This window comes from Tenrec ecaudatus, chromosome 4 (assembly GCF_050624435.1).
Source record: "Tenrec ecaudatus isolate mTenEca1 chromosome 4, mTenEca1.hap1, whole genome shotgun sequence".
Lineage (NCBI taxonomy): Eukaryota > Metazoa > Chordata > Mammalia > Afrosoricida > Tenrecidae > Tenrec > Tenrec ecaudatus.
The window spans coordinates 120,952,568-120,979,600 of NC_134533.1; the positions used below are offsets into that span (position 1 = coordinate 120,952,568).

At 43.4% G+C, this 27,033-nt stretch overlaps 1 protein-coding gene across 1 annotated transcript; it reads left to right on the top strand.

Annotated features, from left to right (window-relative positions):
* Positions 1–24,769, top strand: SC5D (sterol-C5-desaturase). The gene is made up of 5 exons (XM_075546727.1): positions 1–132; positions 9,503–9,720; positions 11,567–11,699; positions 18,363–18,463; positions 18,799–24,769. Exons 2-5 carry the CDS (start codon positions 9,511–9,513, stop codon positions 19,252–19,254), a joined length of 900 nt encoding a protein of 299 aa, XP_075402842.1. The 5' UTR covers positions 1–132; positions 9,503–9,510; the 3' UTR covers positions 19,255–24,769.
* Positions 24,770–27,033: the final 2,264 nt, after the last annotated feature.

Below are 27,033 nucleotides of genomic sequence, written 5' to 3' on the forward strand. Positions count from 1 at the left end.
TTGGCTGCCGCCCGCGGGCTCGGCGCGCGGCCCAGTCCCGCCCCTGCAGGTCGCGGCCGCGGGCGCACGGAGGCTGCAGACCTGGCCAGGTGCTGAGCGGCGGCTACCGGGGCGGTGCCGCGGCTTCGCGAGGTAGGCGGCGTGGACGGGCGGGTCGGGAGCGGAGAGGCTGAGCCGGGCAGCTCTCAGGAGAAGGGGTGAAGGTGCTGGAAGAGCAGGGACGCGCCCGGCCCTTCCACCTTCAGCACGAACCTTTCCGGACGTCCCTACCCGCCGTGGTCGTAGGTCGTCGGCGACATAACGGTGAAAGCACCTCGGGGGGTTCTGCCTGGCCGCGGCGCCTGTGGTGCCGGGCAGCGGGCGCGCACGCTGCCCCCGGCTGGGTCGGGGCCGAGGGAGCCAGGGAGGCTGCTTGCGGAAAGGTGACATCCTCGCCACCCAAAGGGACGGTGCCCAGTTCGATTCCGCCCTGCAGGCCCGCCGTGAGTCCGAAGGAACGGACTGGGCGGCAGTGGGTTCGATTGGGCCGGGAGGGTGAGAAGGAGCCCCGGTGGCACTGCCGTTAACGTGCTGGCTTTCCAACCCAAAGGCCCACCGTTGAAACCGACTAGCCTGCGTGCTTGGTGGGAGAGCTGCTTCCATAAGTATTAGAACCTTTGAAACCGTATGAGGCAGCTGTACTCTGCCCTGCATGAGTCCGAATCCACGGGGGAGGGGGGGGCGGGCAGTGGGTTGTTGTTTGGGGGCACAGAGAGGCGTTTAGGGGGAACAGGTAAGCCTGACTTTGAAGCAGGTAAATGCATGAGCTGGAAGCAAAGCTGTTCACGGGCTTTTGAGTTTTTTTTCGTTCAAGGGAAGCTACGTTACAGCGTAGCATAGAAATGTTAACCTGAAGAACGTGTTAGTAACTTAATTAGGAATGAAGGTACAGCTGATACTTGGAAATGATTAGAAGGGAGCATAAGATAATCTATTATTTTAGAATCTTATACAGCAAAGTCTTGTATACTTATAACAGAGTACATTTGGAAGTAGTAAAGGAGAGAAACCTCAGTTAGGTCGGCTCCAATCCCAAGTACGTGGACAGCCGCCCCTCCCCACAGAAGAATTTATTTCAGAGGACAGCACTGAAGCTACAGCTCAGGGAGAGGGACATGTCTGATCGGAGCACACAGGAGCAAAGGAAGGGGGAGGGAGAGAAAGTGGAGCACATCCCCTGGAGGACGATATGCCTGCCCAGAGCAGCCAATGCACAGAGAGGATCGTATAGTCAGCCCCACTATGAGACACGACATCCCTCACTGACCCATAGCCCTACAGGGGACAACACTGGAGACACAGTGTGGGGATTGCGCCTGATCTGACCCCACCACAGGGAGGCGAAACACTAAGGGCGTGCAGAGCAAGGGGAGCAGAGCAAGGAAGTCCCCAGGGAATACCAAAAATAGACTGTGGGGCCAGGGCTTGGCACCCATCAGACTCACCTGAAAACATGCCTGAAGGTTAAGGCTTTTCTCTTTTTTTGGTCATTTGTTGCTGTTGTTTTGTATTCTTTTGTTGCTTTGTTTTGCTCTTGGGTTTTTGTGTGTATATTATGCTCTCTATAGGTCTGTCTAAATGAGCTAGGTTGGATAAACAATCTGAAGACGAAAACAAGGGGACCCTGGGGGACAGGAGAGTTGGGGAGGTAAGGGAAGAGAAGTGGTGTCAACAAACCCAGGGACAAGGGAACAACAAGTGATCCAAATCAGTGGTGAGGAGGGTGTAAGAGGCCAGGTAAGGGCTTGATCAAGGGCAAGGTAACCAAGAGGAATTACTGAAACCCAAATGAAGGCTGAGCATGATAGTGGGAGAAAAGGAAGTAAAAGGAAATAGAGGAAAGAACTAGGAGGCAAAGGGCATTTATAGAGGTCTAAATACAGGCATGTACATATGCAAACATATTTATATATGAAGATATAGATCTATGTGCATATATTTATAGGTTTAGTATTAAAGTAGAAGATGGACATTGGGCCTCCACTCAAGTGCTCCCTCAATGCAAGAACACTTTTTTTCTATTAAACTGGCATTCCATGATGCTCACCTTCCCAACACAATTGTTGAAGGCAAAGCGGGTGCATAAGCAAATGTGGTGAAGAAAGCTGATGGGGCCTGGCTATCAAGATATAGCATCTGGGGTCTTAAAGGCTTGAAGGTAAACAAGCAGCGATCTAGCTGAGAAACAATAAAACCCACATGGAAGAAGCACACCAGCCTTTGTGATCATGAGGTATTGAAGGGATCAGGTATCAGGCATCAACGAACAAAAAATCATATTGTGAATGAGGGTGAGTGTGGAATGGAGACCCAAAGCCTATCTGTAGGCAACTGGACATCCCCTTTATGGAAGGGTTGCAGGGAGGAGATAAGCCAGTCAGGGTGCAGTGTAGCAACAATGAAACACAACTTTCCTCTAGTTCTTAAATGCTCCCCCCCCACCCCCACCCCGCATTATCATGATCCCAATTCTACCTTACAAATACAGCTAGACCAGAAGATGTACACTAGTACGGATAGGAACTGGAAACACAGGGAATCAGGACAGACGATCCCTTCAGGACCAGTGGTGAGAGTGATGAGACTGAGAGGGCGACGGAAGGTGGGGTAGAAAGGGGGAAATGCGAGTACAAGGATCTACATGTGACCCCCTCTCTGGGGGACGGACAACAGAAAAGTGGGTGACGGGAGATATCAGAGAGTGTAAGACATGACAAAATAATAATTTATAAATTATCACGGGTTCATGGAGTGGGGGCAAGGAGGGAGGGGAAAAATGAGAATCTGATACCAAGGGTTCAAGTAGAAAAATGCTTTGAGAATGAAGAGGGCAATGAATGTACAAATGTGCTTGACACATGGATGTATGTATGGATTTGTGATAAGAGTTGTGTGAGCCTCCAATAAAATGATTTAAAGAAATAAAATAGGCAAATTTATATATATTATAACTAAAACTGTATACATATGCTGTGAAGATTAAAACAGTGAAATAAAAATTATTCTTTTACTGGAAAAAAGAAAACCTCAGTTGATAAAATTTACAAACTGGGGAACGTGTCTTTTGCTGTCTCAGCGAAAGAAAGAAAACTAGAGTACATTATATGTAACCGCAAGGGCAGCAGTTTCAAAACCACCAGCACCTACTCTCATAAAGAGTTACAGTCTCAGACACGTACAGGGGCAGGTGTGCCCTGTCCTGTAGGGTCACTGAATCATCCCAATGGCTGTGAGTTTGAGTTTTGAAGATGTAGTCTCTGCAACCCATAGGAGCAGCTCTGCCCTGTCCTGTAGGGTCGCCATGAGTGGGAATTGACCCAGTGGAAGAGTTTGGTTGGTTTATGGGGACCATCATGACTTTTTTAAAATTTCTAAAAAAAATATTTACAGTCTTGGAAACCTTCATGCACAAGATCCTCGATCATATACAAAGTGCTTTTCAATTCGATAATTGTGTAATACTAAGAATTCCTAACATATTGAGAGTCCTTGTATAGTCTAGTAGCTAAGAGACTAGTCCCTCGTAGTAATACAGCGTGTAAGAAACAGGTTGTGGAGTTACATAAGGGGGTTTCAGAAAGTCTGTGGGAAATTCTGTTAGCTCACAGTAAGAGAGGGATTGTGTAATTCTGCGCTAATTTGCTGTTGATAGTTCAGGTTATTTAAGGCCTCATGGCCTCAGCTTCCTTACTTATAAAGTGAAAACTATAGAATTACCTTCTAAGAGTTACAAGAATTAAGAAGACATAAAATGTGTTCAGTTTAATGCCTGGTTCTCAAATGCTTGCTATTGTCTGAGCTTTTTAACTAAAGGGAAGACGCTGGAATCTCATTGTTAGGTCATGTCGAATCACTTTCTATTCCTATCAGACTCATGCGACAGTACTGCTCCAGAGGGTTTTCTTGGCTGAAATGTTGGGTTTAATTTTTTTCTTGTGAATTGGGCAAAGGTTTACAGAACAGATCAGTTTCCCATTCTTCAGTCCATACACATTTTGTTTCCTGTCATTGCTTGTAATTTCCCCAGTATAAGATCATTTGTCCCACTTATATCCTCTGTTTTGTATTTCCACACCTTCTTTCCTAACCCTTCCTGTTTTCTTTGATTATAATCTTAATGGAAGCAGATGTTTAGGTCTTTCTCTTTAAGAGCCTGTCAGTAGCTTTGACCTGTGTGCTTAACTAGTTGCACTACTAGGGCTCCTCATTCCAAGCCTATATTGGTAGTTGTTTCTCAAAGGTTAAACTTCTGTTTAGAGCGGGAATATTAAGGAATCTTGAGGAGCACCTGATATCAGAGAGTCACGGAACCCCTTAGCCTTACCTGTAAAATTATTTAAGCTTATATAGTAACTCAGAGTTTTGTAAATTGTGGAGTTGAAATAATGGCAAGAAGCTAGCTGAGTTTGATTGAAGTCTAAGGCCGTTGTGGTCAGAATGCACCTGTTTCAACCTTGGACACGTTTCTTGAATTTTCTGTGTAACTTCCTCATCCATGCAGTAAAAGAATAATACTAACATCGACTCTTGGGTTTCAATGAGAGAATGAAATGAGATACGTATGTAAAGCATTCGCAGTACCTCTTGTTTCCAAACCCATTGTTGACATCTAGATTATTCTGACTGGTAGCAACCCAATAGGCAGGGTAGAGCTACTCCCTAGGATTTCCGGGGCTGGAATGTCTATGAAAACAGACTGCCCCTGGGAGTGACTGGTGGGTTCAACCAGCAACCTTCTGGTTAGCAACCAAGTGCTTACCTACTCTGTCACCAGGGCCACCAGTCATCAGCATCTACCCTGTGGCAAGGACTTGGCTTTTTTGTTGTGTTGTGTTTGTTTTTCAGTTTTTGAGTGTAGTGGTTATGAGTTGGGCCGTGATCCACAAGGTCCGCAGTTCCAAGCCACCCCCTACTCCTCAGGAAAGGGGTTTTTTACTCCCTTAACGAGCTACAGTTTCAGAAACACAGGGGCAGCTCTGTGCTGTCCTGTAGGATCACTGTGAGTCAGCATTGAGTCAGTGGCAGTAAGAGTCTGTCTGGAGTTTCGATGAGAAGCCACATGATTCCTTTTTCTGACTAAGGCAAAATAATTTTAACCCTGCTTTTGTCTTTCATAATGGTAACCATATTTCCCTGTGTGTTGAGCGCCTCCCGTGTCATTGGTGCTTCTTGCTCTACGTTCTTAGATTCCGATCCTTATAGTAGTTCTCTAGGAGTAGATATGCTGTCTCCATTTTCATAGGTGTGGGTTTGAAAACAGAATTTTATAAATGTATTGCAGTTTTGAGATACTGTTGCTTAGTAGTAGTATTTATTTACTAATGTCCGTCATTTAATTTATTTAATAATACTGTTAAATCAGTGCTTGAGATACTGATTTTGGAAGATTATGTGTTATAGATCCGCAATTACAACAGCATATTTATGAAGACCTAATTACTCCAATCAATAGAGATCATTAATTCCAGCCAACCTTTTGAAAAACTCTCAGAACCAGTTCATGTCACAATATCTAAACTACTTCCCAAATTTTCTTTTCCTTACCAAGAAGAGAATGCTGGCAACTCATGTCGCAAAAGACTAAACTAAACTCCATATTAACTGAAAATATAAATTCCAGGTGTGAGAAATGGTGCCCAGCCTCTCTCACAATTAGATGTAAATTAAATCCACACTGAGATAACCTTTTTTGCTTCTCAGATTACCACGTAGTCAGAGGTTTGACAAGATCCTCTATTGTTAAGATTGTAGGAAACAGGACTCATGTAACCTGAACTAGCGAAGTTTCTCCACCCCTGTGGAGAGAAAACAAGTGTTATTTTCCCCAGTTATGAATGCAGTCACTCTCACCTGGCAGAAGTCTGGACAATAACCAAAACCAAACTCCCGGCCATCCAGTCGATGCCAACTCATAGGGACCCTCAAGGACAGGGTAGCACTGCCCCTTTGAGTTTCTGAGAATAAAACTCTTTACGGCAATAGAAAGCCCCAATTTCCCTCGAGGAGCACCTGGTGGTTTCAAACTGCTGACCTTGTGATTCGCAGCCCAACACATAACCCCGACCCCACCAGGGCTCCCATACTGTAGGTGGTTTGTTTTTTTGCAGCAAGGCTTTTAAGAGCAAAAGATTGGAAACCCTGTGTTCGCTAGTGCTTTTGTACCAGTGCTACCACAGGTGGCTGTAACAAACCGTGAAGGTGACGTCCAACTTCCTTCGGTCAGGAGGCGCCAAGTCTCCATGTTTATATGTAGGTGACTGGTTAAGTAAACTGCAGGAAAGGAACACTGCTCTACAATGCCTCCCTGCAAGTTCAAGGTCTGCAAAAACTACTAACCCAGAGCCTGTGTGTTGAAAGTTTGGCTCCCCAGGTCGTTTGATGGCAAGATTCAACTGCAATTGTCTGAGGCGCGTTTTGTCATGGTGCACCTACCAGCACTTCTCCCTCTGCTCTCTGCTGGCACTGTTTGCGTTTTAGTTGTTCTGTTACTTTGCGTTTAGTCGCATTTCCTTATGACAGTGGTGTAGTGGTTATGAGTTGGGTGGCAATCCACATGGTTGGCAGTTCAAAACCACCAGCAGCTCCAAGGGACAAAACCTGGGCTTTTTACTCCCACACACAGTTACAGTATCAGAATCCCACAGGAGTCAGCATTGACTTGATGGCAGTGAGAATTTTAATATCCAGGGCAGCCCTGTGTTGAAGAATAGAAACATCTGTTAATCGTGGACTGGAACATGGAGTTATTGTAGGCGCTTGTGCGTGGCATGCCTGCGAAAGGTCCTACAGAAGACAGCAGTGGGGACTGCCACCACATAGGACTTGAGACTAGAGAGATCAACCCTTGGCATTCTGTACCAGCAGTCTTGAGCACAACTAATCAAACATAGGAAAACTTTTTTGAAAAGAGAACTCTTAACCGTGTTTGAATTAAGTGGGTAGAAGAGGAAGTAAATAGATACCCCTGATTGGTTTGTTGATCATGAACCAGACTTGAATAGATGATGAAGAATTGCTACAAACATGACAGTCGCTTTCTACATTTCGTACAGAAAGTGTCAGTATTAAGGAAAAGAACATTCGGAACGTTCGGAGGAGGCATCTGAAAGATGATGGAGACACAGTTCTGAATTGCCCGGAATGACTTTACTAGGGTACCATAAAGGCCCCTGCGTGCTGAGTAAATATACATCGGTGGTTCCGTTGCCTTAATTCTTTCTTCCGGAATGATGCCAACAAGATACAAAAATGGTGTGGTGGTCTCAGACCATCGTCTTAATTCTGCAAGGGAGAGGAGAGAGAACTATTGAAGAGCACGTCAGCCACAGGATAAGCCCTCTGAGGTGGAATGTAGTGTAACTCCTCTGCCTAACCTGTGCTCACTAAATTGACCTCAGCTGCCCCTCCCTGGCACTCGGCTTCTCTGCTGGCTTCAATAACTCACTGTGAGGGCCACCCACACGAAACTGACAGACCGGGCTCACAGTCAGGGGACTGTTAGGGAAATAACAGATCACAATTCAGGATCACGGTCAACAGACTACCCAGGCTGCTTTCTGCAAAGTCAGCAGTTTGAAACCACCAGCCCCTCTGTGGGAGAAAGATGAGGCGTTCTACTTCCATAGAGAGTTACAGTCTCAGAAAGCCATGGGGGCAGTTTACCCTTGATGGCCACTTCTAGTCTGACTCGACTCGATGGCACCGAGTTTGGGTTTGCTTCATGTTTTTTTGTTAACAGTATAGATCGAAGCCTGTAACAATTCAGGCATAAACTTTCTCATATTAAACTTAGTAATGCTTGAAACCAGATACATTTGCAGACATAAATGCTTGACAACATTTTAGCCGACTGTGAGGTTGGAAAATAAGCCTTCAGATAGAGACTTTGAAGGATTTCGTGTCCCCATTGTTAATTATAACATGCACTTAACAGCAACCCTGGATCAGTCAGAGAAACTGACGTTGAAGGCCTGCCGAGCCCAGGTCCTGATGTTTCCTTATGTGTTCCTTGGATGGAGGGCAGGGGCAGACCCGTAATGCTATAAATGATGACCACACTGTGAGCACAGGTGGACAAATTTCTGAAGGCATTGTGTAGAGCAAGAAAGTTTATTTGTTAGCCCGTCTCTCTGTTGATTTGTCTGTCTCACGGCAGATACGGGAGACAGTGTGACCAGGTAGGGCTAACGAGAAAGCACTAGGCAGTGAGATGTCCGGGGGAGACCTTGTAAAGCTCGGACACTTTCGTTGGAATCGCGAAGGCCAGGCACATGCTCCTCGCCTCAGTCTGCCTCTTTGGGTCTGCCTCGTGGGAAATGAAGACGAATAGAAAGTTGTGAACTTTCTACAAAACCCACGGAAAGCATACCGTCACATGAACATGAACCCTCAGCAGAGACTGGGGCTTAGCAAGTCAAAGCATTTAGGGATCCCTTTGCCCTATCACCTGACACCAGATAAACCTAGAAGAAACTTCAGTAGCTCATTCAGATATGAGGCCAGGGAATGTAGCAAACCAATGAATAGCAGCAACAAACTCTGGGAGAGGTAGAGGAGCAGACAGGAATTCTGACTTTCATAGTTGGCACATTATATAATTTTAAGCGATTCTGTCTTCCAATTGAAATGGGAAGCACAGGGAGGAAGTAGAGTGTTGTTACATTGCACTCAGTGCCCTGAATTAGAATGAAATTGAATGGAAAACCAATTTGCTCTGTAAAATTTATACCCAATCACAGTAAAAAGTTTTAAAAATGAAGTAAAATAAAATATTGTTTCCCACCAAAATGTATGGGACATGCCAAGAAATAGGGATGTGTGGCACATATCCTGGGGACAGGGAGCAGCAAACAGTAAGTAAACTGTCCCCAAAGAAATCCAGGTTTTGACTCGCATACTTTGGACGTATCGGGAGATACCAGTCCCTGGAAAGGGCCATTGACGTAGTAAAATAGAAGGTCAGCCACAAAGAGGAAACCATTCGAGGCGTTGGATGGACACCATGGCTGCGCAATGGACTCACGCATCACCGTAATCCTAAGGGTGGCACTGGACCAGGCAGTGTCTCTTTAGGTTGTCGAATGACCCTTCCACGGGGGTCGCCCAATTCACAACAGTAGCAAACTTACAGTTATGAAGTAGCAGCCAAAATAATGTTATGGTTGGGGGTGCTCATCACGACATGAGGAACTCTATTAAAGGGTTGCGGCATTAGGACGGTTGAGAACCACTGCCTTAGAGAAAAAGCCTAACTTTCCTGGGCCCCCGTTTCTCCTTCTGAGTTTTAGCAGGTCTATATGTAATCTGAAGAAATAGAAATAGAGATAATATTAAAGATTCTCTTCATACAGATTTATATTTCATATGGTTATTCTAAAATCAGGAATGTAATAAGGTTTTGTGGAGGGGGTTTTGTTTTTATTTTGTTTCGATAAGTAATTGTTGCATTTATTTTATCTTTCAGGGGCTGGGATGGATCTTGTACTCAGTGTTGCAGATTATTATTTGCTTACACCATATGCATATCCAGCCTGGTGGCCAGAGGATGACATCTTCCGACAAACTATTAGTCTCCTAATTGTAACAAACATTGGTGCTTTTATTCTTTATTTCATCTTTGCATCGCTGAACTATTACTTTGTCTATGATCATTCATTGATGAAACACCCACAATTTTTAAAGGTAACTAATTTTCTTAACTACTTTGTAATGATTGTTGAATAAGAATAGCAATGTGATAGATGAGAGCAAGTAAAAAATATTGCTATAGAATCAGAGAAGTTTATTAAATAAAAATCAAAATGTGAAGCTATTATGTCTTGACATATTCTCCATTCGCTTTTGAAGGAAGTGTTAGACTCTAAGTCTACCCCCAAAGCATTCTACACTCTTCGATTGACACCATGTCAGAACAGCAGTTTGGCATTCTGAGAGACTCCAATTGTGTTCCTTGTAGATATTCTTTGAGTTAGGGGGAAAAAAAAGAAGGGTGGGTCAGTTAAGGGATCCCAGCGAAATGCTCTGACCACCGTCAGAGAATGAGCAGATGCATTATTGTGATAGACAAACTGTTGGTTCCACTTTCTTGGCCTTTTACTCATCACTGTAGCTTCTCGTTTAAAAAAAAAAGACAACTTCATAATAAGCTCCATGATCATTCTGTGTTCTTTGAGAAAATATTTCAATTTCCTTTGGAAGCCCCCAAAATAATTGTCAAAACCTGAATTGACTGCTCTGTCTTCTGGCCTAGCAAATTCCCCATTGGAAGCCACTGTTTTAATTGGATATTACTCTCTGGGTTGTGTTGGCAAATTACAGACTCATCTCTAATTTTAATTCATTCCGTGAAAGTAGCTTTGCTCTTGCTTTGAAAAAGACTGATGGAAAGACCAGCTGTGTTAGCCAGCTGACCTTGGCATTGCATTGTGGGCACTCATCAAGCCCAGTTTGCTGAGAGCAGTGTATTCCCTAATCATTGAAAATGTGAGATGCCAACGTCAGCCTCAGCATCAGTGGCAGTTCGGTGGCCTTCTTCCACCAGTTTCTGGACCTCAGTCAGTGTCTTCATGCATAGAAGCTGATGATCTCCTTTCCATGTTTTATGCTGGACACTTGTTTCCTGTACACTTGTTTCAGAGCTTCAGTGATTTGGGAAGATGTCTATCTGAGTTTTGTTTAAAAGTTGGTATATTTCTATCCTCAAAATCATCCCCGCCATGGCACAAAAAGTGGTTTCTTTGAAGACAGCCTATCAATCCTAAGGCAGAGAGAACTTGTCTGTGGCCATCCGCTGATTGCAGAGATGTGTTTAAGCATGAACCTGTGCATATATGAACCAGAATTCATAGCTGTGCGTTTTTTTTTAATGACTTTGGTGTTTGTGAGAGTTTCAGGTTAAACCAGTTATATATAACCATAAAATAAAGCCAGCCCCAAATATATTAGCAAGGCATATCCTAATCTTCCCTTTTAAAAAATGAATGAGTGTAACTTATAAAAACAAGAGCAAATTACAAGCCTGATCATCTTATTAGGCACATAGACATTTCTTTGCTAGTCATAATGAATAAATGTACACGTATTTGTTTATTTCAATGTGTAACGTTCACAAAGATTTTTGCTATGTATGTTTTTATGGGACAAAGAGATTCAAGCTAGATGGCTTTGAGTTATTCATAACCATTCTGTTTCAGTTATTTACATTTGTCAGTTACTGAAAGGATAGAAAAAATAATAATGAGGGGTCGCGTGGGGTTGAAGTACATTATGAGAGAAATGATTCGAAATGATTCCTGAAATAGAAATTTAGAATACAGATTGTATGGGAAGGGAAGAAAGATACAGAATTCAGAGTATTTTATTATATTTACTTAATTGCAAAAGAATGTTATCCTTGCACATACATTTTTTCACTTTAAAAGTTAATCAGAACAGTTTGTAGATAAGGATCTTAAATGAGGTTAAAAGAATAAAAATTGAATCTAAAATAGTTTCACATTGTCTTTTAACATTGCAAATTTGATTTCAGAATCAAGTGGCTCGAGAAATTAAGTCGACGGTCCTGTCACTGCCCTGGATCAGCCTTCCCACGGTCGCCCTGTTCCTGCTGGAAGTGAGAGGTTACAGCAAACTGTACGATGACCTCGGCGACTTTCCAGGTGGTAAGTAAGCAGTCGGCGTGTCGGGAGAGTGGCCCGCGTACAGAGTGGATTCCTTAAATAACTAAATCTTCCACTCGTTTTCCTTCTGTTGAAATAATGGTACTTTGCTGAGTTGCTTTTCTTGTTTCATATTTATGGATTCCTGTCTAATTACAGATAGACATTACTGTCATGTTGCCTATCACTCTTAAAGTCTGTTGTAAGGAATGATTAAAGACAAGCCCTTGAATTTTGTTTCCTAACAGGAAATTAAACTTCTGAAAAAATACTTGAAGCAATAATGATAATTTTTGAAAAATCAGAAAATACCTATTGTTTAAAATTATTTTTCCTGCTACTTGGAAATTAAATCTTTTGCTGCATAGGCAGTCTGTCTCTCCCTCCCTACCCACACCCTCACACCCACACCTCTCTCTCTCTTTCAGAAATACATCTGGCCATATTTTTATTTCAATAGTGACAAATACTAGTTGTAGTACTTTACTGGATAGATGTCCAAAACTTACTGTAGTTATTTCTAATTACTAGGCTTTTAGATTGCTCTTTGTCCTTGCTCCATTATAAACAGCCCTATTATGACTAAATTCTGAAATTAGTTTTTATCAGGATACAGTCCTAGTATCTACTATTAGCTATTCTGCATTGTGCAGTAATTCTGCTGCACAAGATCTCTTTAAAGTGTTAAAAAGCAAGGATGTTACTTTGAGGACTAAGGTGCACCTGACCCAAGCCCATGGTATATTTTTTTCCTTTTTTAAAAAAATCGCTTTATTAGGGCCTCACACAACTCTTATCGCAATCCTTACATAATTGTGTTAAGCACATTTGTACATTCATTGCCCTCATCATTCTCAAAACATTTGCTCTCCACCTAAGCCCCTGGCATCAGCTCCTCATTTTTCCCCCTCCCTCTCTGCTCTCCCCTCCCTCATGAACCCTAGATGATTTATAAATGATTATTTTGTCATATCTTGCTGAGTCCGACATCTCCCTTCACTTACTTTTCTGTTGTCCATCTCCCAGGGAGGAGGTCACATGTGGATCCTTGTAATCGGTTCCTCCTTTCCAACCCACCCACCCTCCCTCCACACTCCCAGTATCACCACTCTCACCACTGGTCCTGAAGGGATCATCCGCCCTGGATTGCCTGTGTTTCCAGTTCCTATCTGTACCAGTGTACATCCTCTGGTCTAGCCAGACTTGTAAGGTAGAATTGGGATCATGATAGTGGGGTGCAGGAAGCATTTAGGAGCTAGAGGAAAGTATTATGTTTCATCATTGATATACTGCACCCTGACTGGCTCGTCTCCGCCCGAGACCCTTCTGTAAGGGGATGTCCAGTTTGCCTAGAGATGGGCTTTGGGTCCCCACTCTGCACTCCCCCTCATTCACAATGATAGGATTTTTTGTTCTGATGATACCTGATCCCGTCCACACCTCTTGATTGCACAGGTTGGTGTGCTTCTTCCATGTGGGCTTTGTTGCTTCTGAGCTAGATGGCTGCTTTTTTACCTTCAAGGCTTTAAGACCCCAGATGCTGTATCTTTTGATAGCCGGGGACCATCAGCTTTCTTCACCACATTTGCTTATTCACCTGCTTTGTCTTCAGTGGTTGTGTTGGGAAGGTGAGCATCATAGAATGCCAATTTAATAGAAGAAAGTATGTTTGCCTTGAGGGAGTACTTGTGTGGAGGCCCAATTCCTTCTGCTATCTTACTACTAAACCTATAAATATATGCACATAGATCGATTTCCTCATCCTCATATATAAATATATTTGCATATGTATATGCCTGTATTTAGACCTCTATGAATGCCCTTTGCCTCCTAGCTCTTTCCTCTATTTCCTTTGACTTTCCTCTTGTCCCACTATCATGCTGTCTTCATTTGGGTCTCAGTGATTCCTCTTGGTTACATTACCCTTGATCACACCCTACTAGGCCTCCCACACCCTCCTCACCACCAATTTGGATCACTTGCTGTTCCCTTGTCCCTGGGTTTGTTAACACCACTACCTTTCTCCCCATGTCCACCGGGAACTGTTGGTCCTGTTGTTTACTCTTCCAGATTGTTCATCCAGCCTATCTTATTTAGACAGAACTGCGGAGATAATAACATGCACAAAAACAAGACAGCAAAACCAAACAACAATATACAACAAAACAACAACAACAAGCCAATGACAAAGACACACACACAAAAAAAAAAAAGAAAGAAAGAAAAGCTTGTAGTTAGTTCAAGGACTGTTTGCTGGACTTTAGGAGTGTTTTCCAGTCCAGTTTGTTGGTGCACCACGCGCTGGCCCCAAAGTCCACCTTCCGCATTTCCTGGGGACCTTGCCGCTCCATTCCCTTGCTGTTCTGTTGCACCCCCTTAGTGTTTTGCCTCTGTGTGGTGGATCAGATCGGGTGCAGTTCCCACACTGTGTCTCCGGTGTTGTAGGGCTATGGGTCAGTGAGGGATGTCACGTCTCATAGTGGGGCCGGCCATGTGGTCCTCTCTCTGGACTGGCCGCTCTGAGTGGGAACATCATCCTCAAGACCTGGTAGGCCAGGATGTGCTCCACTCTCTCCTCCTCCCCCTACATCTGTTCCCGTTTGCTCCAATCAGCTATGTCCCTCTCCCAGAGCTGTAGATTCAATGCCATCCTTTGAAATAAATTCTTCTGGGAGGAGGGGCAGGTGTCCACTTAGTAGTTGGTACTGGGGCCGGCCCCCCAGACCTCTCCACTGGTTCCCTACTCCATGCCGACATGTTGCATTCACACCTTGGAGCACTGGTTTGAAGTCTGGTCCCTCTTTCCCTGTGGAGATATAAACAATACCCTCCCCTTGGGTGGGTTAGTGCCCTGTGCCCCCGCTACCCACTTCTTTTTTATTATTTTTTTTCCTTCCCCCACCTCCTTTTTAGTTGTCTACCATGTGTATCTCTGTATTTGGTCTGGTCCCTGCCATGCTACCGCCCATGGTATTTTCAATCACCTCAGTCATCTGCATGTGCAAGTTGGACATTAATCAGGAAGACCAAAGAAGAATCGGTGCATCGGCATTAAGGTGCTGGTGAAGAATATGGGAAGTATCATGGACTGCCCAAAGAAGCAGCAAACGCACCTGGGTAGAAATGCAGCCAGCATGCTCCTTAGAAGCAAGCCTAATGCAGCTTTGCCTCGTGTGCTGTGGTCTCGTTGTCAGGAGAGACCAGTCCCTGGAGGACATCATGCCTGGCAAAGTAGTAGGGCAACAAAAAGAAGGCCTTCAGCAGGACAGATGGAGGATGGCACAAGAACGGGCAGTGCCTTTTTTTGTTGTCCTCAAGGTCACCGTGAGCCAGAACTGACTCTGTCACACCTAACAACAACAGTATCCTTGAAAAACAAAACATTGCCAACCAGTTGATTCTTAGACATCGTGACCTTGTGGTGAGGCTATGGCTCCCTACAGAAGCAGACTGCCCCCTTTGTCAGGGGAACGCCCAGCCCCAGCACATCCTCACGGGTCCGGTAGGCGCAATTGTACAGCGGTAATAAGTAAAGATTATAGTAAAGCCATCGCATGAGAGATAGAAATAATGGAGTCAGACACATTTCATGGTAGCAATGCTTACCTCAGCCTCACTTGGTCCACGTGGAGAGAGAGAGAGAGAGATTGATTGATTTATTGTTAACCAAGGCTTTTATATTTTCTGGGGACGTGCAAGCCCCCTAATTACAGGTGAAGACATACGTCACAGGAAAGGGTTGTGCTATAGGTAATACAGTAATGGGAGGGGGGTGATCTAGGAGTATAGGCTACACACACAATAGGAAGAGGAGGGATTGGAGGTACACATGTGCCAAGATGGACAGATCCTAGATTCAAGATGGCAGTCTAACTTTGGATGCCACTGAGCCAGTTTGACCTGTGCTCTGACCCACTATACCAGTAGGGACCAGACAGATGACTGCAAGCCTTTAGGGAGAAGTCGCCCATTGTCCTTAACAGCAGGGAGTGGGCCATATTTGTGGTGGGACCAGACAGTAGCCTAGCAACTGACTGCCTTCAGGGAGGATACATGACAGTCATTTACCATTAGCTGCAAGCAGTGTCCTAAGTCTAACATATATTTGGGAGATGACTTGGGGGAAATCTTTCAGTTCCCCACACTCCTTGGAGCAACTGATGCGTTTGAACTGTCAGCCAGTGCTTGCCTTACTGTATCCCTGAGGTTCCTGTCTAGGAAGGTAATAATGATAGTTAACATTTATATGCTCATTTTATTGGTGAATTGATTAATTGTACTGAGAGTTTCAATTGCTTGCCTAGCCTTCTCACCAAAGAAATGTTGGGTCTGGGGCTTGAACGCAGGTTTGTGAACAGCGTCTCCTTTGCTAAGTAAGAGGTTCACTCTTTAGTGTAGAGAGTGGAGATTGCACATTGGAGTGATGAGTTGGCTAGACCTTGACGAATCAGCCTGTGAGTGAAAATGAAGGGAAGGAGGGCATTCTAGATAAGTGGAATGGTCTGAATAAAGGCCTGGGCTATGCTTTTCAAGATATGTCAAGAAGAATATTACGTAAACCAGTCTGCTTAGGATACAGAGAAAATGCTAAAATTTTCATAGAACATTTGAAGCAGGAAGATAATGTATGAAGATATATTTTTAAAAGATTCTGTGTTAGTCAGGTGGACTAGAGAAACAAATTCATAGACATTCATATGTATATAAGAAAGAGTTTTATATAAAAGAGTGATTGTATGTTAAGAACACATCCCATCCAGTCCAGATCAAGTCCATAAGTCCAATATTAGCCCATATGTCTGATAACAGTCTGTAAATTCCTCTTCAGACTCACGCAACACATGCAACGATGCCAAACGCAGGAACATCAGGCCAGTGGGTGGGAAGTCTTGTGGAGCCAGTGGAGATGGAAGCCACCTCAGTGCTGGTGTGGGACTCCACCCGGCTCCTTCAGCTCTGAGGCTCCGACTGCCATAGCATAGCTCCATGCGGCTTGTCAATGGGGATGTCTCACGGGGAGAGAGGGTGTATTTGGCCTCCAGTGACCTATTGATCTCCTTCATACTTGAAAATGAGGTCGTCTAGCTGCGACCTGTTGACAGAGTAGATCCCCCACCCCTTTGCCAGTTGACAGATCATATAACTGCCACACATTCATTTGAAAAAAACTTCATAAATAGCATTTATACTATGATTTTAAAAATAAAGATGCCTCCGAAGTGTCCCTTTTCTGTCAGAGATAGAAATGGATAAATTGAGTACTACTAGATTGATGGCGTGTATGCCAAAGTAGGGTTTCCCGTGGTGAATGTTTGTTAAGTGGGTTTCCAGGCCTTTCTTCTTTGTCACTCTGGTAGACTCAGACTTTCAGCCTTTTGTTTAGCAGCCAAGCATGTTACTCATTTGAACTGCCCAGAAACTCCTTCCATATAGGTTTACATGTTATGCTGAGAAAGAGCTCAATTGTTTTTTAAATTCTATACCACTGACTAAATTAATGATGATAGTATTATTATTAGAATTATCGAAGGCCCCATGGAGATTATTTGATTTCTCAAAAACTGATCATGCTGTGTCTAAAGTAGATCAGGGACATGTATAAACCATAGATATACAAATGGATTTTGAGCTCACACTTAATTGCAAGCCATTGCATGACATGACCCTGCTGAGTACTTGCCCTCATGAAGTGGTCACTGAAGATTGAGTGTTATGGGGCAATGTTTGGTGAAGAAGTTAGGTGGTACTTGGCTAGCTGAGAGATTAGTGTCTGGAATTATAGAGGTTTGTTTTAAAACAAGTACCCATCTAAGTGAGGTATCAGCTAAATCCACATGGAAGAAGCACACCAGTCAGTGCAATCAAAAGATTAACAGTAAAATCCAAAATCAGAAGTGGAGATTGTCTCCGAGCTTAAAATAGGAATACCTGGTTTGCAAAAGACTGACGGTGAAAGCCCAAAATCTATTTACTAAGCCTCCATTGAACTACCTCCACCCATTGACCAGAGAATTGAATGGCCTTGCCTCCAGGCAAAGTGCAAAGGATCGGGGATGACCGCAGATCTAGTTATGTTGAAATTTAACGTTGTAACATTTGTTTTCCCTTTTGACTCATTTGTAACTTGTTCCAGTGTTATTTCTGCCCTTTTGGATTGAGGTTTTTCTGTCTTACTCTGTTGGAATCAATGTAGTATAGGTAAATCTCTAGAGGCAGCAGCTAGATTAATAGTTTCTTAGGGTTATGACAAGGGAACTTGGAAGGAAAGGGGGAACTAATGATAATGGATACAAAAATGATGAAAATATTGCAAAATTGACTGATGATGAATGCACAAGTGTAACAGATTGAAACCACTGAATTATATGATCCATGACCCATACAGCTGTTTAAAATAAATAAGTTGGTGACATACATTACAGTTTGCTGAGGGTAAATATTTTACATGAGATCTTTCAAAATCTCAGGAGAAGGAAATGAGGAAATATTTTCAAGGAAGTTCTAGGGAGTCAGGAGAGAGTAATTTATAATCCGATGTGTTTCCCTAGTCAGATGATTTATAGTATTTCACTCGAGTCCCTCCTTTTACATTGAGATGAGCGTGTGATGCGTGACCTCTGGGCCTGCAACCCATCTTACTCACGGTCTCTCGGGTGTCTCATCTAGGTTGGCTGAAGCTCATCGGCAGTGTCATTTCCTTCCTCTTTTTCACTGACATGATGATCTACTGGATTCATAGAGGCCTCCACCATAGACTCGTCTATAAGGTAGAGTAACTTGAAAAGAAAAATGCAAACCTTCCGCATGGTGTGACCGTAAATTCTGTTCGCTGTTCCCCTCCGAGTTAAATTCCCAAGTAGCCATCATCACCACAAGGTAGAGGTGCTACATTTTGTTCACATTGTTCCTGTCGGGTCTGGAGGGGTCATGTTAAAATTTTACTACTTGAGGATACGGGAGAGGGGGCATTTTATAAAACTGTTTTTCCAATTTCGAAGCAAATTTTCCTCGAGGTTACTTCGCGAACATGAGTATGAAAAGTTAAATTGACAGTTCGACTTGAGATCGTGTGTGTTCCTAATCATGTTCCTTTCTTCTGCAGTCCTTTCACAAGCCTCACCATCTCTGGAAGATACCCACTCCGTTTGCAAGTCATGCTTTCCACCCTGTGGATGGCTTCCTGCAGGGCCTGCCGTACCATTTGTACCCCTTCCTCTTCCCCCTGCACAAGGTGGCTTATTTAAGTTTATACATTTTAGTCAATATCTGGACGATTTCCATTCATGATGGTGATTTTCGTGTCCCCCAAATCTTAAGACCGTTCATTAATGGCTCGGCTCATCACACAGATCATCACCTATTCTTTGACTATAACTATGGACAGTATTTTACACTGTGGGATAGAATTGGAGGCTCTTTCAAAAACCCATCGGCTTTTGAAGGGAAGGGACCCCTGACTTATGTGAAGAACATGACAGAAGAAAAAGGCAACGACCATCTAGGAAATGGCTGCAAAAATGAAAAATTAATCAATGGAAAGTGTACAAAGAACGAGTAGATTATTGCTTAATTATTCTGAAATCTCTTTAAGAAGTGAAAATAATCAGCATACAGCCAAGAATCACAGCAAATAAATGGAGTCATATGAAAGTGAGCCTTGGAGGTGCTCTGGAAGGAGGGCCCTACCGGCAGGTCACAGAGTGATCCGTGAGCACCGCGCTCTTAGCACCGTGCTTCTAAGCCAGGGACAGCGCGGGCCTTTCTCGTCTCCAGATCTGCTGTTCAAATTCCTGCAATGTCCATCGTTTTAAAACAGAGGCAACCGATTATTGAGGGGACGAGGCTCCGTCCTTTTTGCCTTAATCCACTCATACGCATTGAGAAACACCTTCTATGCTTAATAAATACCAAGACTAAGACGCATGACAAAGAAATGCTCATGGAAAGATGGTCCCTTTTTTCCTGGAGTGACTAAGGCTTGTGTGTTGGGTGAAGATGGTTACTTGTACTTTGTTCAAGTAGAAGCTTCAATGTGAAAAACAAATTCTGGTGTAGCATCTGACCTGATTAACAGCAGGTCTCATGGTATCATCTTCCTGCACATAGGAAGCATGTTGTCTGGAGGCTTTGTCAAATATTTACATTTTACTGATGAATAAATAAAATGGCATTTAAAAAAACTATCAATACTACCATGGTTTAATCCGGATATGGGATCACTTAACTGAATATTTTGTTGACTATTATTTAAAGCCATTATTTAATGAGTGTAGAATATGTGAATCGGAATATATTTATTTAGGAAGGGAAATTTGATACCTGAATGATATACTTGCCACTTCTGATTTTTTACATAAAATTGATGCATTGCACTTTTGATAGGTTTCAGAGTTAACACTATTTTTCTATAACAGGAAATAATTGCCAAGTTTAGTACAGTTATTGAAGATTAGTTTTGAAATCTTATTCTCCCTCCTCATTTTCTCTGCAAAAGATGTAAGAAATGTGCATTGTAACAAGTACATTTGGAAAACATAGTTTACAGAGGCATCCTATAAATTTTTTATGTAAAATCAATGAAAGTGAATAATGACTTATTAAGCTGTATCAATTAAGTATTTTAACAGCAGACTATATTCTCTATACAAATTTTATATCAGTCTGAAACCTCAGAAATGATGCACTCTCATGGCATAGTGGTTAGGCATTGGGCTGCTAACCACAAGGTCAGCAGTTCAAAAGCACCAGCTGCTTCACTGGAGAAAGATGAGGCTTTCTGCTCCTCTAAAGAATTAATTAGTCATGCAAACCCATGGGAGCAGTTAGTACTTCCCTGTCCTATCAGGCCCCTATGAGTCGGCATAGACTGGATGGCAGTGAGTAAATCAAAGCTGTAGTAGAAGGTCCCCCGATGCTTAGTGTTAAGGAGAAAGACTGTCGTATTATTTTTAATTTGTTGTTAAGTGCCATCGAGTCAGCTCTGACCCATAATGACCATATACACAACAGAACGAAACACTGCACGGTCCTTTGCCGTCCTCAAAATTGTTCCCATGCCTGAGCCCATTGATGCAGCCGCTGTGTCAGTCCATCTTGTTGACAGCCTTCCTCTTACAGGGCATCTTCATGCCCTAATCTGGGGACTGGTGCCTCTTGAGAGCATGTCCAAAGTATGTAAGAGGGGTCTCGCCATCCTTGCCTCCAAGGAGCACTCGGCCGTACTTGTTCCCATGCAGTTGGTCTTTCCCGGTAGCAGTCCTTAGCGGCCTGCGGGGCTTTCCATATTCTTCCCAGCGCCGCAATTCAGATACAGCGATCCTTCCTTGGCCTTCCTCATTCAGTGTCCAACTTTCAATGCACGTCACGTGACGGAGAACAGCACGGCTTGGGTCAGGTGCGTCTTAGTCCTCAGAGTAACATCCTTGCTCTTCAGTGCTCTGAAGAGCTCTTGTAACGCAGTGTGTCTTTTGATCTTTTGATTGTTGCTTCCATGAGCATTGATTATGGATCTAAGCAAGACAAAAACCATTTATCCTGATGTTACCTATTGGTCCAGTTGTGAGGATTTTGGTCTTCCTTGCAGTGAAAGCTACAAGTATAAAAATTGGTTTTATAGTTCACATTTATTAGATTTGAATGTTTCCTAAGAAGCTGGTCATAAGATCTAGTGCCTGAGATCTAGAAAAGCTGTTTGGGGTAAATTGTTGTCATTGGTGGTGGTCTCTCCTCTTTTTTAATTGCTTTTATGCCTTTTTACTTCCTTGGACCAATGTAGCAATTGATATTTTGTAGCTAGCTGATCAATGCAGCTAAATGTTTCTCAGTAACTCCATCTCTCCGGCACTCCACTTTGCCTGGGGAAAGAAGGACGTGCAGGAGAGGAAGACTTGATTTCCTCTTAATCATGGCCTATAACGTGTTGGACTCAACCCCGCTTCACATAACAAGGGCATTTACCTGGCGCTTCGTTCCCTTCGTTACCCGGTTCCCTCTACGGGACGATTTGGGGAAAGATCGTTAGCTGGATACCGAGAGCAAAGGAAACTAGTTTCTTGAACAGCCAGCTAATTCGCCACATCCCTGGATTTGTTTTTCCAGGGAATTGACTCGGTGGCATTGAATTTGGTTTGGTTTGGCGGTGGGGTGGGGGTGGGGGGGGTTGCCAAGGCCATGAAGTGGAGCTCTGGTGGTGCTGTCAGTTAAGCGTTGAGTTGTTGACCGTAGATTGGTACAGGTGGTTGAGACTAACTGCATTGGCCATCTTAGTGTCATTTCATAATTCTAGCTGTGGGTGTGACTCTAGAATTTCAGTCCTGTGTAGCTTGTAGAGAGGAGGGGACACCATTTTTGGATGGAGAGAAACTTCCTAAAAGGTGTTAGAAGTAATCAAACGTACTCCTCCTCACCCTTCTCAAAGTCCTGGCTTACTAAGCAATATGGGCCTAACTTTTTTTTAATACACCACTGCCATGTTTTGTTTTTTTTTTCTACTAGAGGCATTCAGAGGTGCTTCCCACAGGAACATTAAATGGAAACTACTTCCTCTTGCCTTTAAACCTTTTGGAGTATAGAACAGGGATTGGGAGTGTTAAGGCTACAGTTTTCACTTTCAAGGTAGAAGTTGGAACTCGGCTGGAAATGCCGAGACCTTAATCTCCAAGAACCACCCTTGCCATCTCTGTGTGCTGTGAATTTCCAACTTCTTGCTCCCTTGTAGCATGATCCATTTTCCCTTCTACAGGAAGTCAAAGATAAACCTGGGAGAGAAGTTATGGGTTCAGTGCTTAATACATGAAGTTTCCATTGCAGGCAGATTAATTATAAATGGTGTCTGGGAAGAAGATGGAAACTAAGAAAAATCAGAAGAACTTCGGGGCTTCTCAAATAAGAGAGATGCTTACAGCCAGAGACTGCCCAGGCCGACATGAAGGGAAGCTGAAACCCACCAGCTTGAATGGGGAAACCTTTCCCTTCCCGTCATCCCAACTTCTTCAGATTCACAAAACCTTTGCCTGGCCATCGTAATGCAGTGACCCTGCTCGTGACCATCTCTCCACGCCTTTTTGTCCTGGGCCCTAAGTGCTCGACAGTAAAGGCTATCTGATTCATTGCTATAATAAACCATGCGGTCTCATGGAATCCCAAACCCACTTGAGATTCGACGATACTAGCTCAACGCCTTCTCTTCAGTAAAGATTTAGTTAACCTACTAGCGCCACATGCAGCATTAGGAGCAAGTATTTCATCTTCAGATTAAACCATGCTGTGTTTTGAATGAACAATTCACTTTTTAATTAGCAGACATTTGTAGAATGCCTGCGGAGAGGTAAAGTGGTTAATAGAGAGGAGTCAAAGAGGGTCCCTATTATGAAGGAAAAGCTCAGTTCTTTTTTCTCAACCCAAATCATCACCTGCCACTGGAAGCAAAACAAAGCCTGCCAGTGCCCAGAAACGTTGCCCTCGATGAGTCAGTTCAACGGGCACTCAGTAGTGAGACGGATGAGTCTGCGTGCGTGGTACCTCACGTCGCTGTGCATCTGGAGGCCTCAGAAGTACTGGTTGGTTTGAACCGAGAAATGCACACTGAGTCGGAGCTGTATACCTTCAGCTGGAGTGTAACGTCCCTCTCGGACAGTAGCGGCGGGGTTTGGGAGTTTCACATTCATGGACCCCTAGTCTTTACTCTTTAGCCAACTGTATTTTGAGGTTCGTTCATGCGGTTACGTCTATACTTTGTTCCTTCTCACCGTTGGCTGGTGCCTCATTCTAGAATGCCACACTTGGTTAGCCATGCATATTTCCTTTGTTTGGTTATTATAAATAAAGCTACCACAAATATTCGTGTACAGATCTTCGGGTCGATGTTTCAACTTCTCTTTGATAAATGCCTATCAGAAGAATTGCTGAATGATGCACACACATGTTTAATATTATACGAAACTTTCGAACTTTTCCAAACTAGGGGCACCAGTGTACATTCCTACTGGCAATGGCGAGTAAGCCAGTGGCTCCATAACCTCACCAACCTTTAGTATAGTCAGGTTTTTAGCCATTTTAATGGTGTGAAATCTCATTATGGCTTAATTTCATGTTTCTTAAGGTTAATTATGTTAAATATTTTTCACATACTTTGTGGCTGTTTTATGTCTCTCGTAAAAGTATCTGTTTAAGTCTTTTAATGTTAAGAATTGGGTCATTTTTAATTATATGTAGGAACTGTGTGTTGTGAGCCGTGATGGGAAAATCCCACCGGTCAAGGGTGGGGCGGTATAGCTGACGGCTTTGCTGTCGAGAAGTTGTGCGCCCAGGAGAACTTGTACGACAGGTGACAGCAAGAGTGACCTCCTGAGCCACCTGCGTCTGTACAGCCAAGCACCTTGTGAAATTTGGTTCATTGGTTTAGACATTTAGGGTCATGGTTAGGGGACATCCCAGCTAATTGGCCCAGTAATGTATTTAGTGTTTCTGTTCTTGCTAATTCATTTCATAGTGTCTGTGGTCTTAAAGCTGGTCAGTGGCTATTCAAGGCACAGCAAGCGAGCACTTGGAACAACAAGGGAAAAAGAGCGGGCTAAGGAGGATCTGGAATGTGTGGCAAATTGCTTACGTGAACAATTTCCTCCTTTGCTGTGAAACTAGACAAACAGATTGGGAATATGCAGAACAGAATTTTACATTTTCATGGACACCAGACCTTCTGGAGCCATGGAGTGTGGATGGACTTCGGAAACTTTGCTCTGAGATAATCTTTAAACCTTAAACCAAAAATACCCCCAAATGCTAGCTTAGATTAACTAGTGAAAATGTCTGCCTTGAGCATTATGCTCTTTTAAGAACTATTCTGTGAGACCAAGTTGACCACAGCAACCTGGAAGATTTGATAGAGATCTTAGGGGCAGTGAGTTTATGTTAATGGAGGGACAACTCAGAAAAGGGGGAGGGTGAAAATGGTTACATGACTCGAAGTATGTTACCAGCGTCTCACTACATTGTACACGTAGAAATCGTTGAAGGTATATGCTTTGCTGTGTATATTCTCAACTGTAAAAAAAATAAAAGATAACGAACAAAAAGTCCTTTCTTGTGAATGAGTGTATACTTTATTGTATGTATTCTCAACAGCCACAAAATAATAACAAGCCCTTTGTCCTATAAATATTTATTGCCTGTCTGTAGCTTGCCTTTTGATTTTCTTAATGATGTCTTTTGATTAACAGAATTTTAAACGTGCATATATTTATAGGTTTAGTATAAAGGTAGCAGATGGACATTGGCCTCCACTCAAGTATTCCCTCAATGCAAGAACACTTTGTTCTATTAAACTGGCATTCCACGATGCTCACCTTCCCGACACAATTGCTGAAGACAAATGGGTGCATAAGTAAATGTGAAGAAAGCTGATCATGCCCAGCTATCAAAAGATAGAGTGTCTGGGGTCTGAAAGGCTTAAAGGTAAATGAGCAGCAATCTAGCTCAGAAGCAACAAAACCCACATGGAAGAAGCACACCAGCCTGTGTGATCACAAGGTGTTGAAGGGATCAGGTATCAGGCATCAAAGAACAAAAAATCAAATCCTTGTGAATGAGGAGGAGTACAGATTGGGGACCTAAGACCAGTCTGTAGGCAACTGGACATCCCCTTACAGAAGGGTCACAGGGAGGAGATGAGCCAGTCGGGGTACAATGTAGCAAGGATGAAGCATACAATATTCCTCTAGTTCTTAAATGCTTCCTTCCCTCCTCCTCCCCCAACCCCCCAACTGTCATGATCCCAATTCTACCTAACAAATCTGACTAGATTAGAGGATGCACACTGGTAAACAGTAACTGGAAACAGGGAATCCAGGACAGGTGATCCCTTCAGGACCAGTGGTGAGAGTGGTGATACCAGGAGGGTGGAGGGCAGGAGGGACAGAAAGGGAGAACCGATTTTAAGGATCTACATATAACCTCCTCCGTGGGGGATGGACAACAGAAAAGAGGGTGAAGGGAGACATCAGACTGTAAGATACAAATCATCAAGCGTTCATGGGGAGGGGGGAAAATAAGCTGATGACAGGAGCTCAAGTAGAAAGGAAATGCTTTGGGAATGATGAGGGCAACAAATGTACAGATGTGCTTGACATACAATGGATGGATGTGTGGAGTGTGATAAGAGTTGTATGAGCCCCCAATAAAATGATTTAAAAAGCAAAACAAAACATTTTGACAAAGATCAATTTATAAAATGTTTTCTTTCATAATGCATTTTATACTGTAAGAAATATTTGTCTACTGCAGGGCAAATCGTAGGGAATTTTATTTGTGATAAAAGGTGTTGATTTCGGCCCTCGTTGTTTTAGTAAACATTGGACTGCTAACAGCGGGAAGGTGGGCAGTTCAAAGGCCCGAGCTATTCTGTGTGAGGCGATGAGACCATCTGCTCCCTTCAAGGTGTGCAGCCCGGAGAGCCTGCACATGGGCTGCCGTGAGTCAGGGTGGCTCCGTGGCCGGGGCAGCGGGCATAAGGCTTGTCATACTTTTTATTGCTTCCTTTGTCAGTTTTGATAGTTTTTCAAGAGATTTTATTTCATTTGACACATTTGTTGCCATACCCTATTTCTATCAAAGCTGAAGGGATATTCCTGATGCTGATCATTGGTGTTTTTTTTTTTTGGGGGGGGGGTCTGATTTTTCATTTTCTTGATTAGTCTAGCTGAAGGATTACTTAATAATATCATTTTCTACTTTTACTGCGATTTCTTCTTTGATCCATGGGGCTATGAGCTCGTCTAGAAAATCAAATAAAGTAAAATTCATACTTTTCATTTCTGTGCCGGTCTGGCACTGGTTGTCCCTGCAGTGCTTCTTTCTCTGAACCTAGCTACTTGAAGCTAGGTCAGACCAGATAGACGTCAGCTGCAGGTTTGGGAAGCCCACACAGAAAGCTCACTTTGGACCTGGTTAAAAAAAAAAAAAAAAAGGTGGGATTTCCCACTACTGGTTGCCAAGTGCAAGCTCTCAGAGGTACCCCTTGTACCTGTCTTCTGACAGTGGTTACAAATACAGGCATATTTTCCTTATTCCTTCAGATCACCACCTGCAAGCTGAGAAGGCCCCTTTGGACTCCCTCACTTCAGACCTGATGCTTTCCACTGCTACTCTGGGTTCATTAATTTCCTGGAAGAACTCAGGGAAAGGGTGGTACTAAAAATTACACTTTTATGGCCCCAAACTACAAAGAGACAGGGTGGGGTCTGGGATGGCTGCCCTGAAGCTTCCATGTCCCCCTTCAAGCAACCCAAGGAGCTTGTGTCTAGATCTGTTATTGGCTTCATTCAAGAACCGTGATGGAGCA

Bases quoted from the DNA above. Each gene is read 5' to 3' on its own strand.
- SC5D (XM_075546727.1), top strand. From the start codon at position 9,511: ATGGATCTTGTACTCAGTGTTGCAGATTATTATTTGCTTACACCATAT. The intron at 11,700-18,362 runs GTAAGTAAGCAG...TGTCTCATCTAG, and splicing joins CCTCGGCGACTTTCCAGGTG to GTTGGCTGAAGCTCATCGGC. The intron at 18,464-18,798 runs GTAGAGTAACTT...TTTCTTCTGCAG, and splicing joins ACCATAGACTCGTCTATAAG to TCCTTTCACAAGCCTCACCA.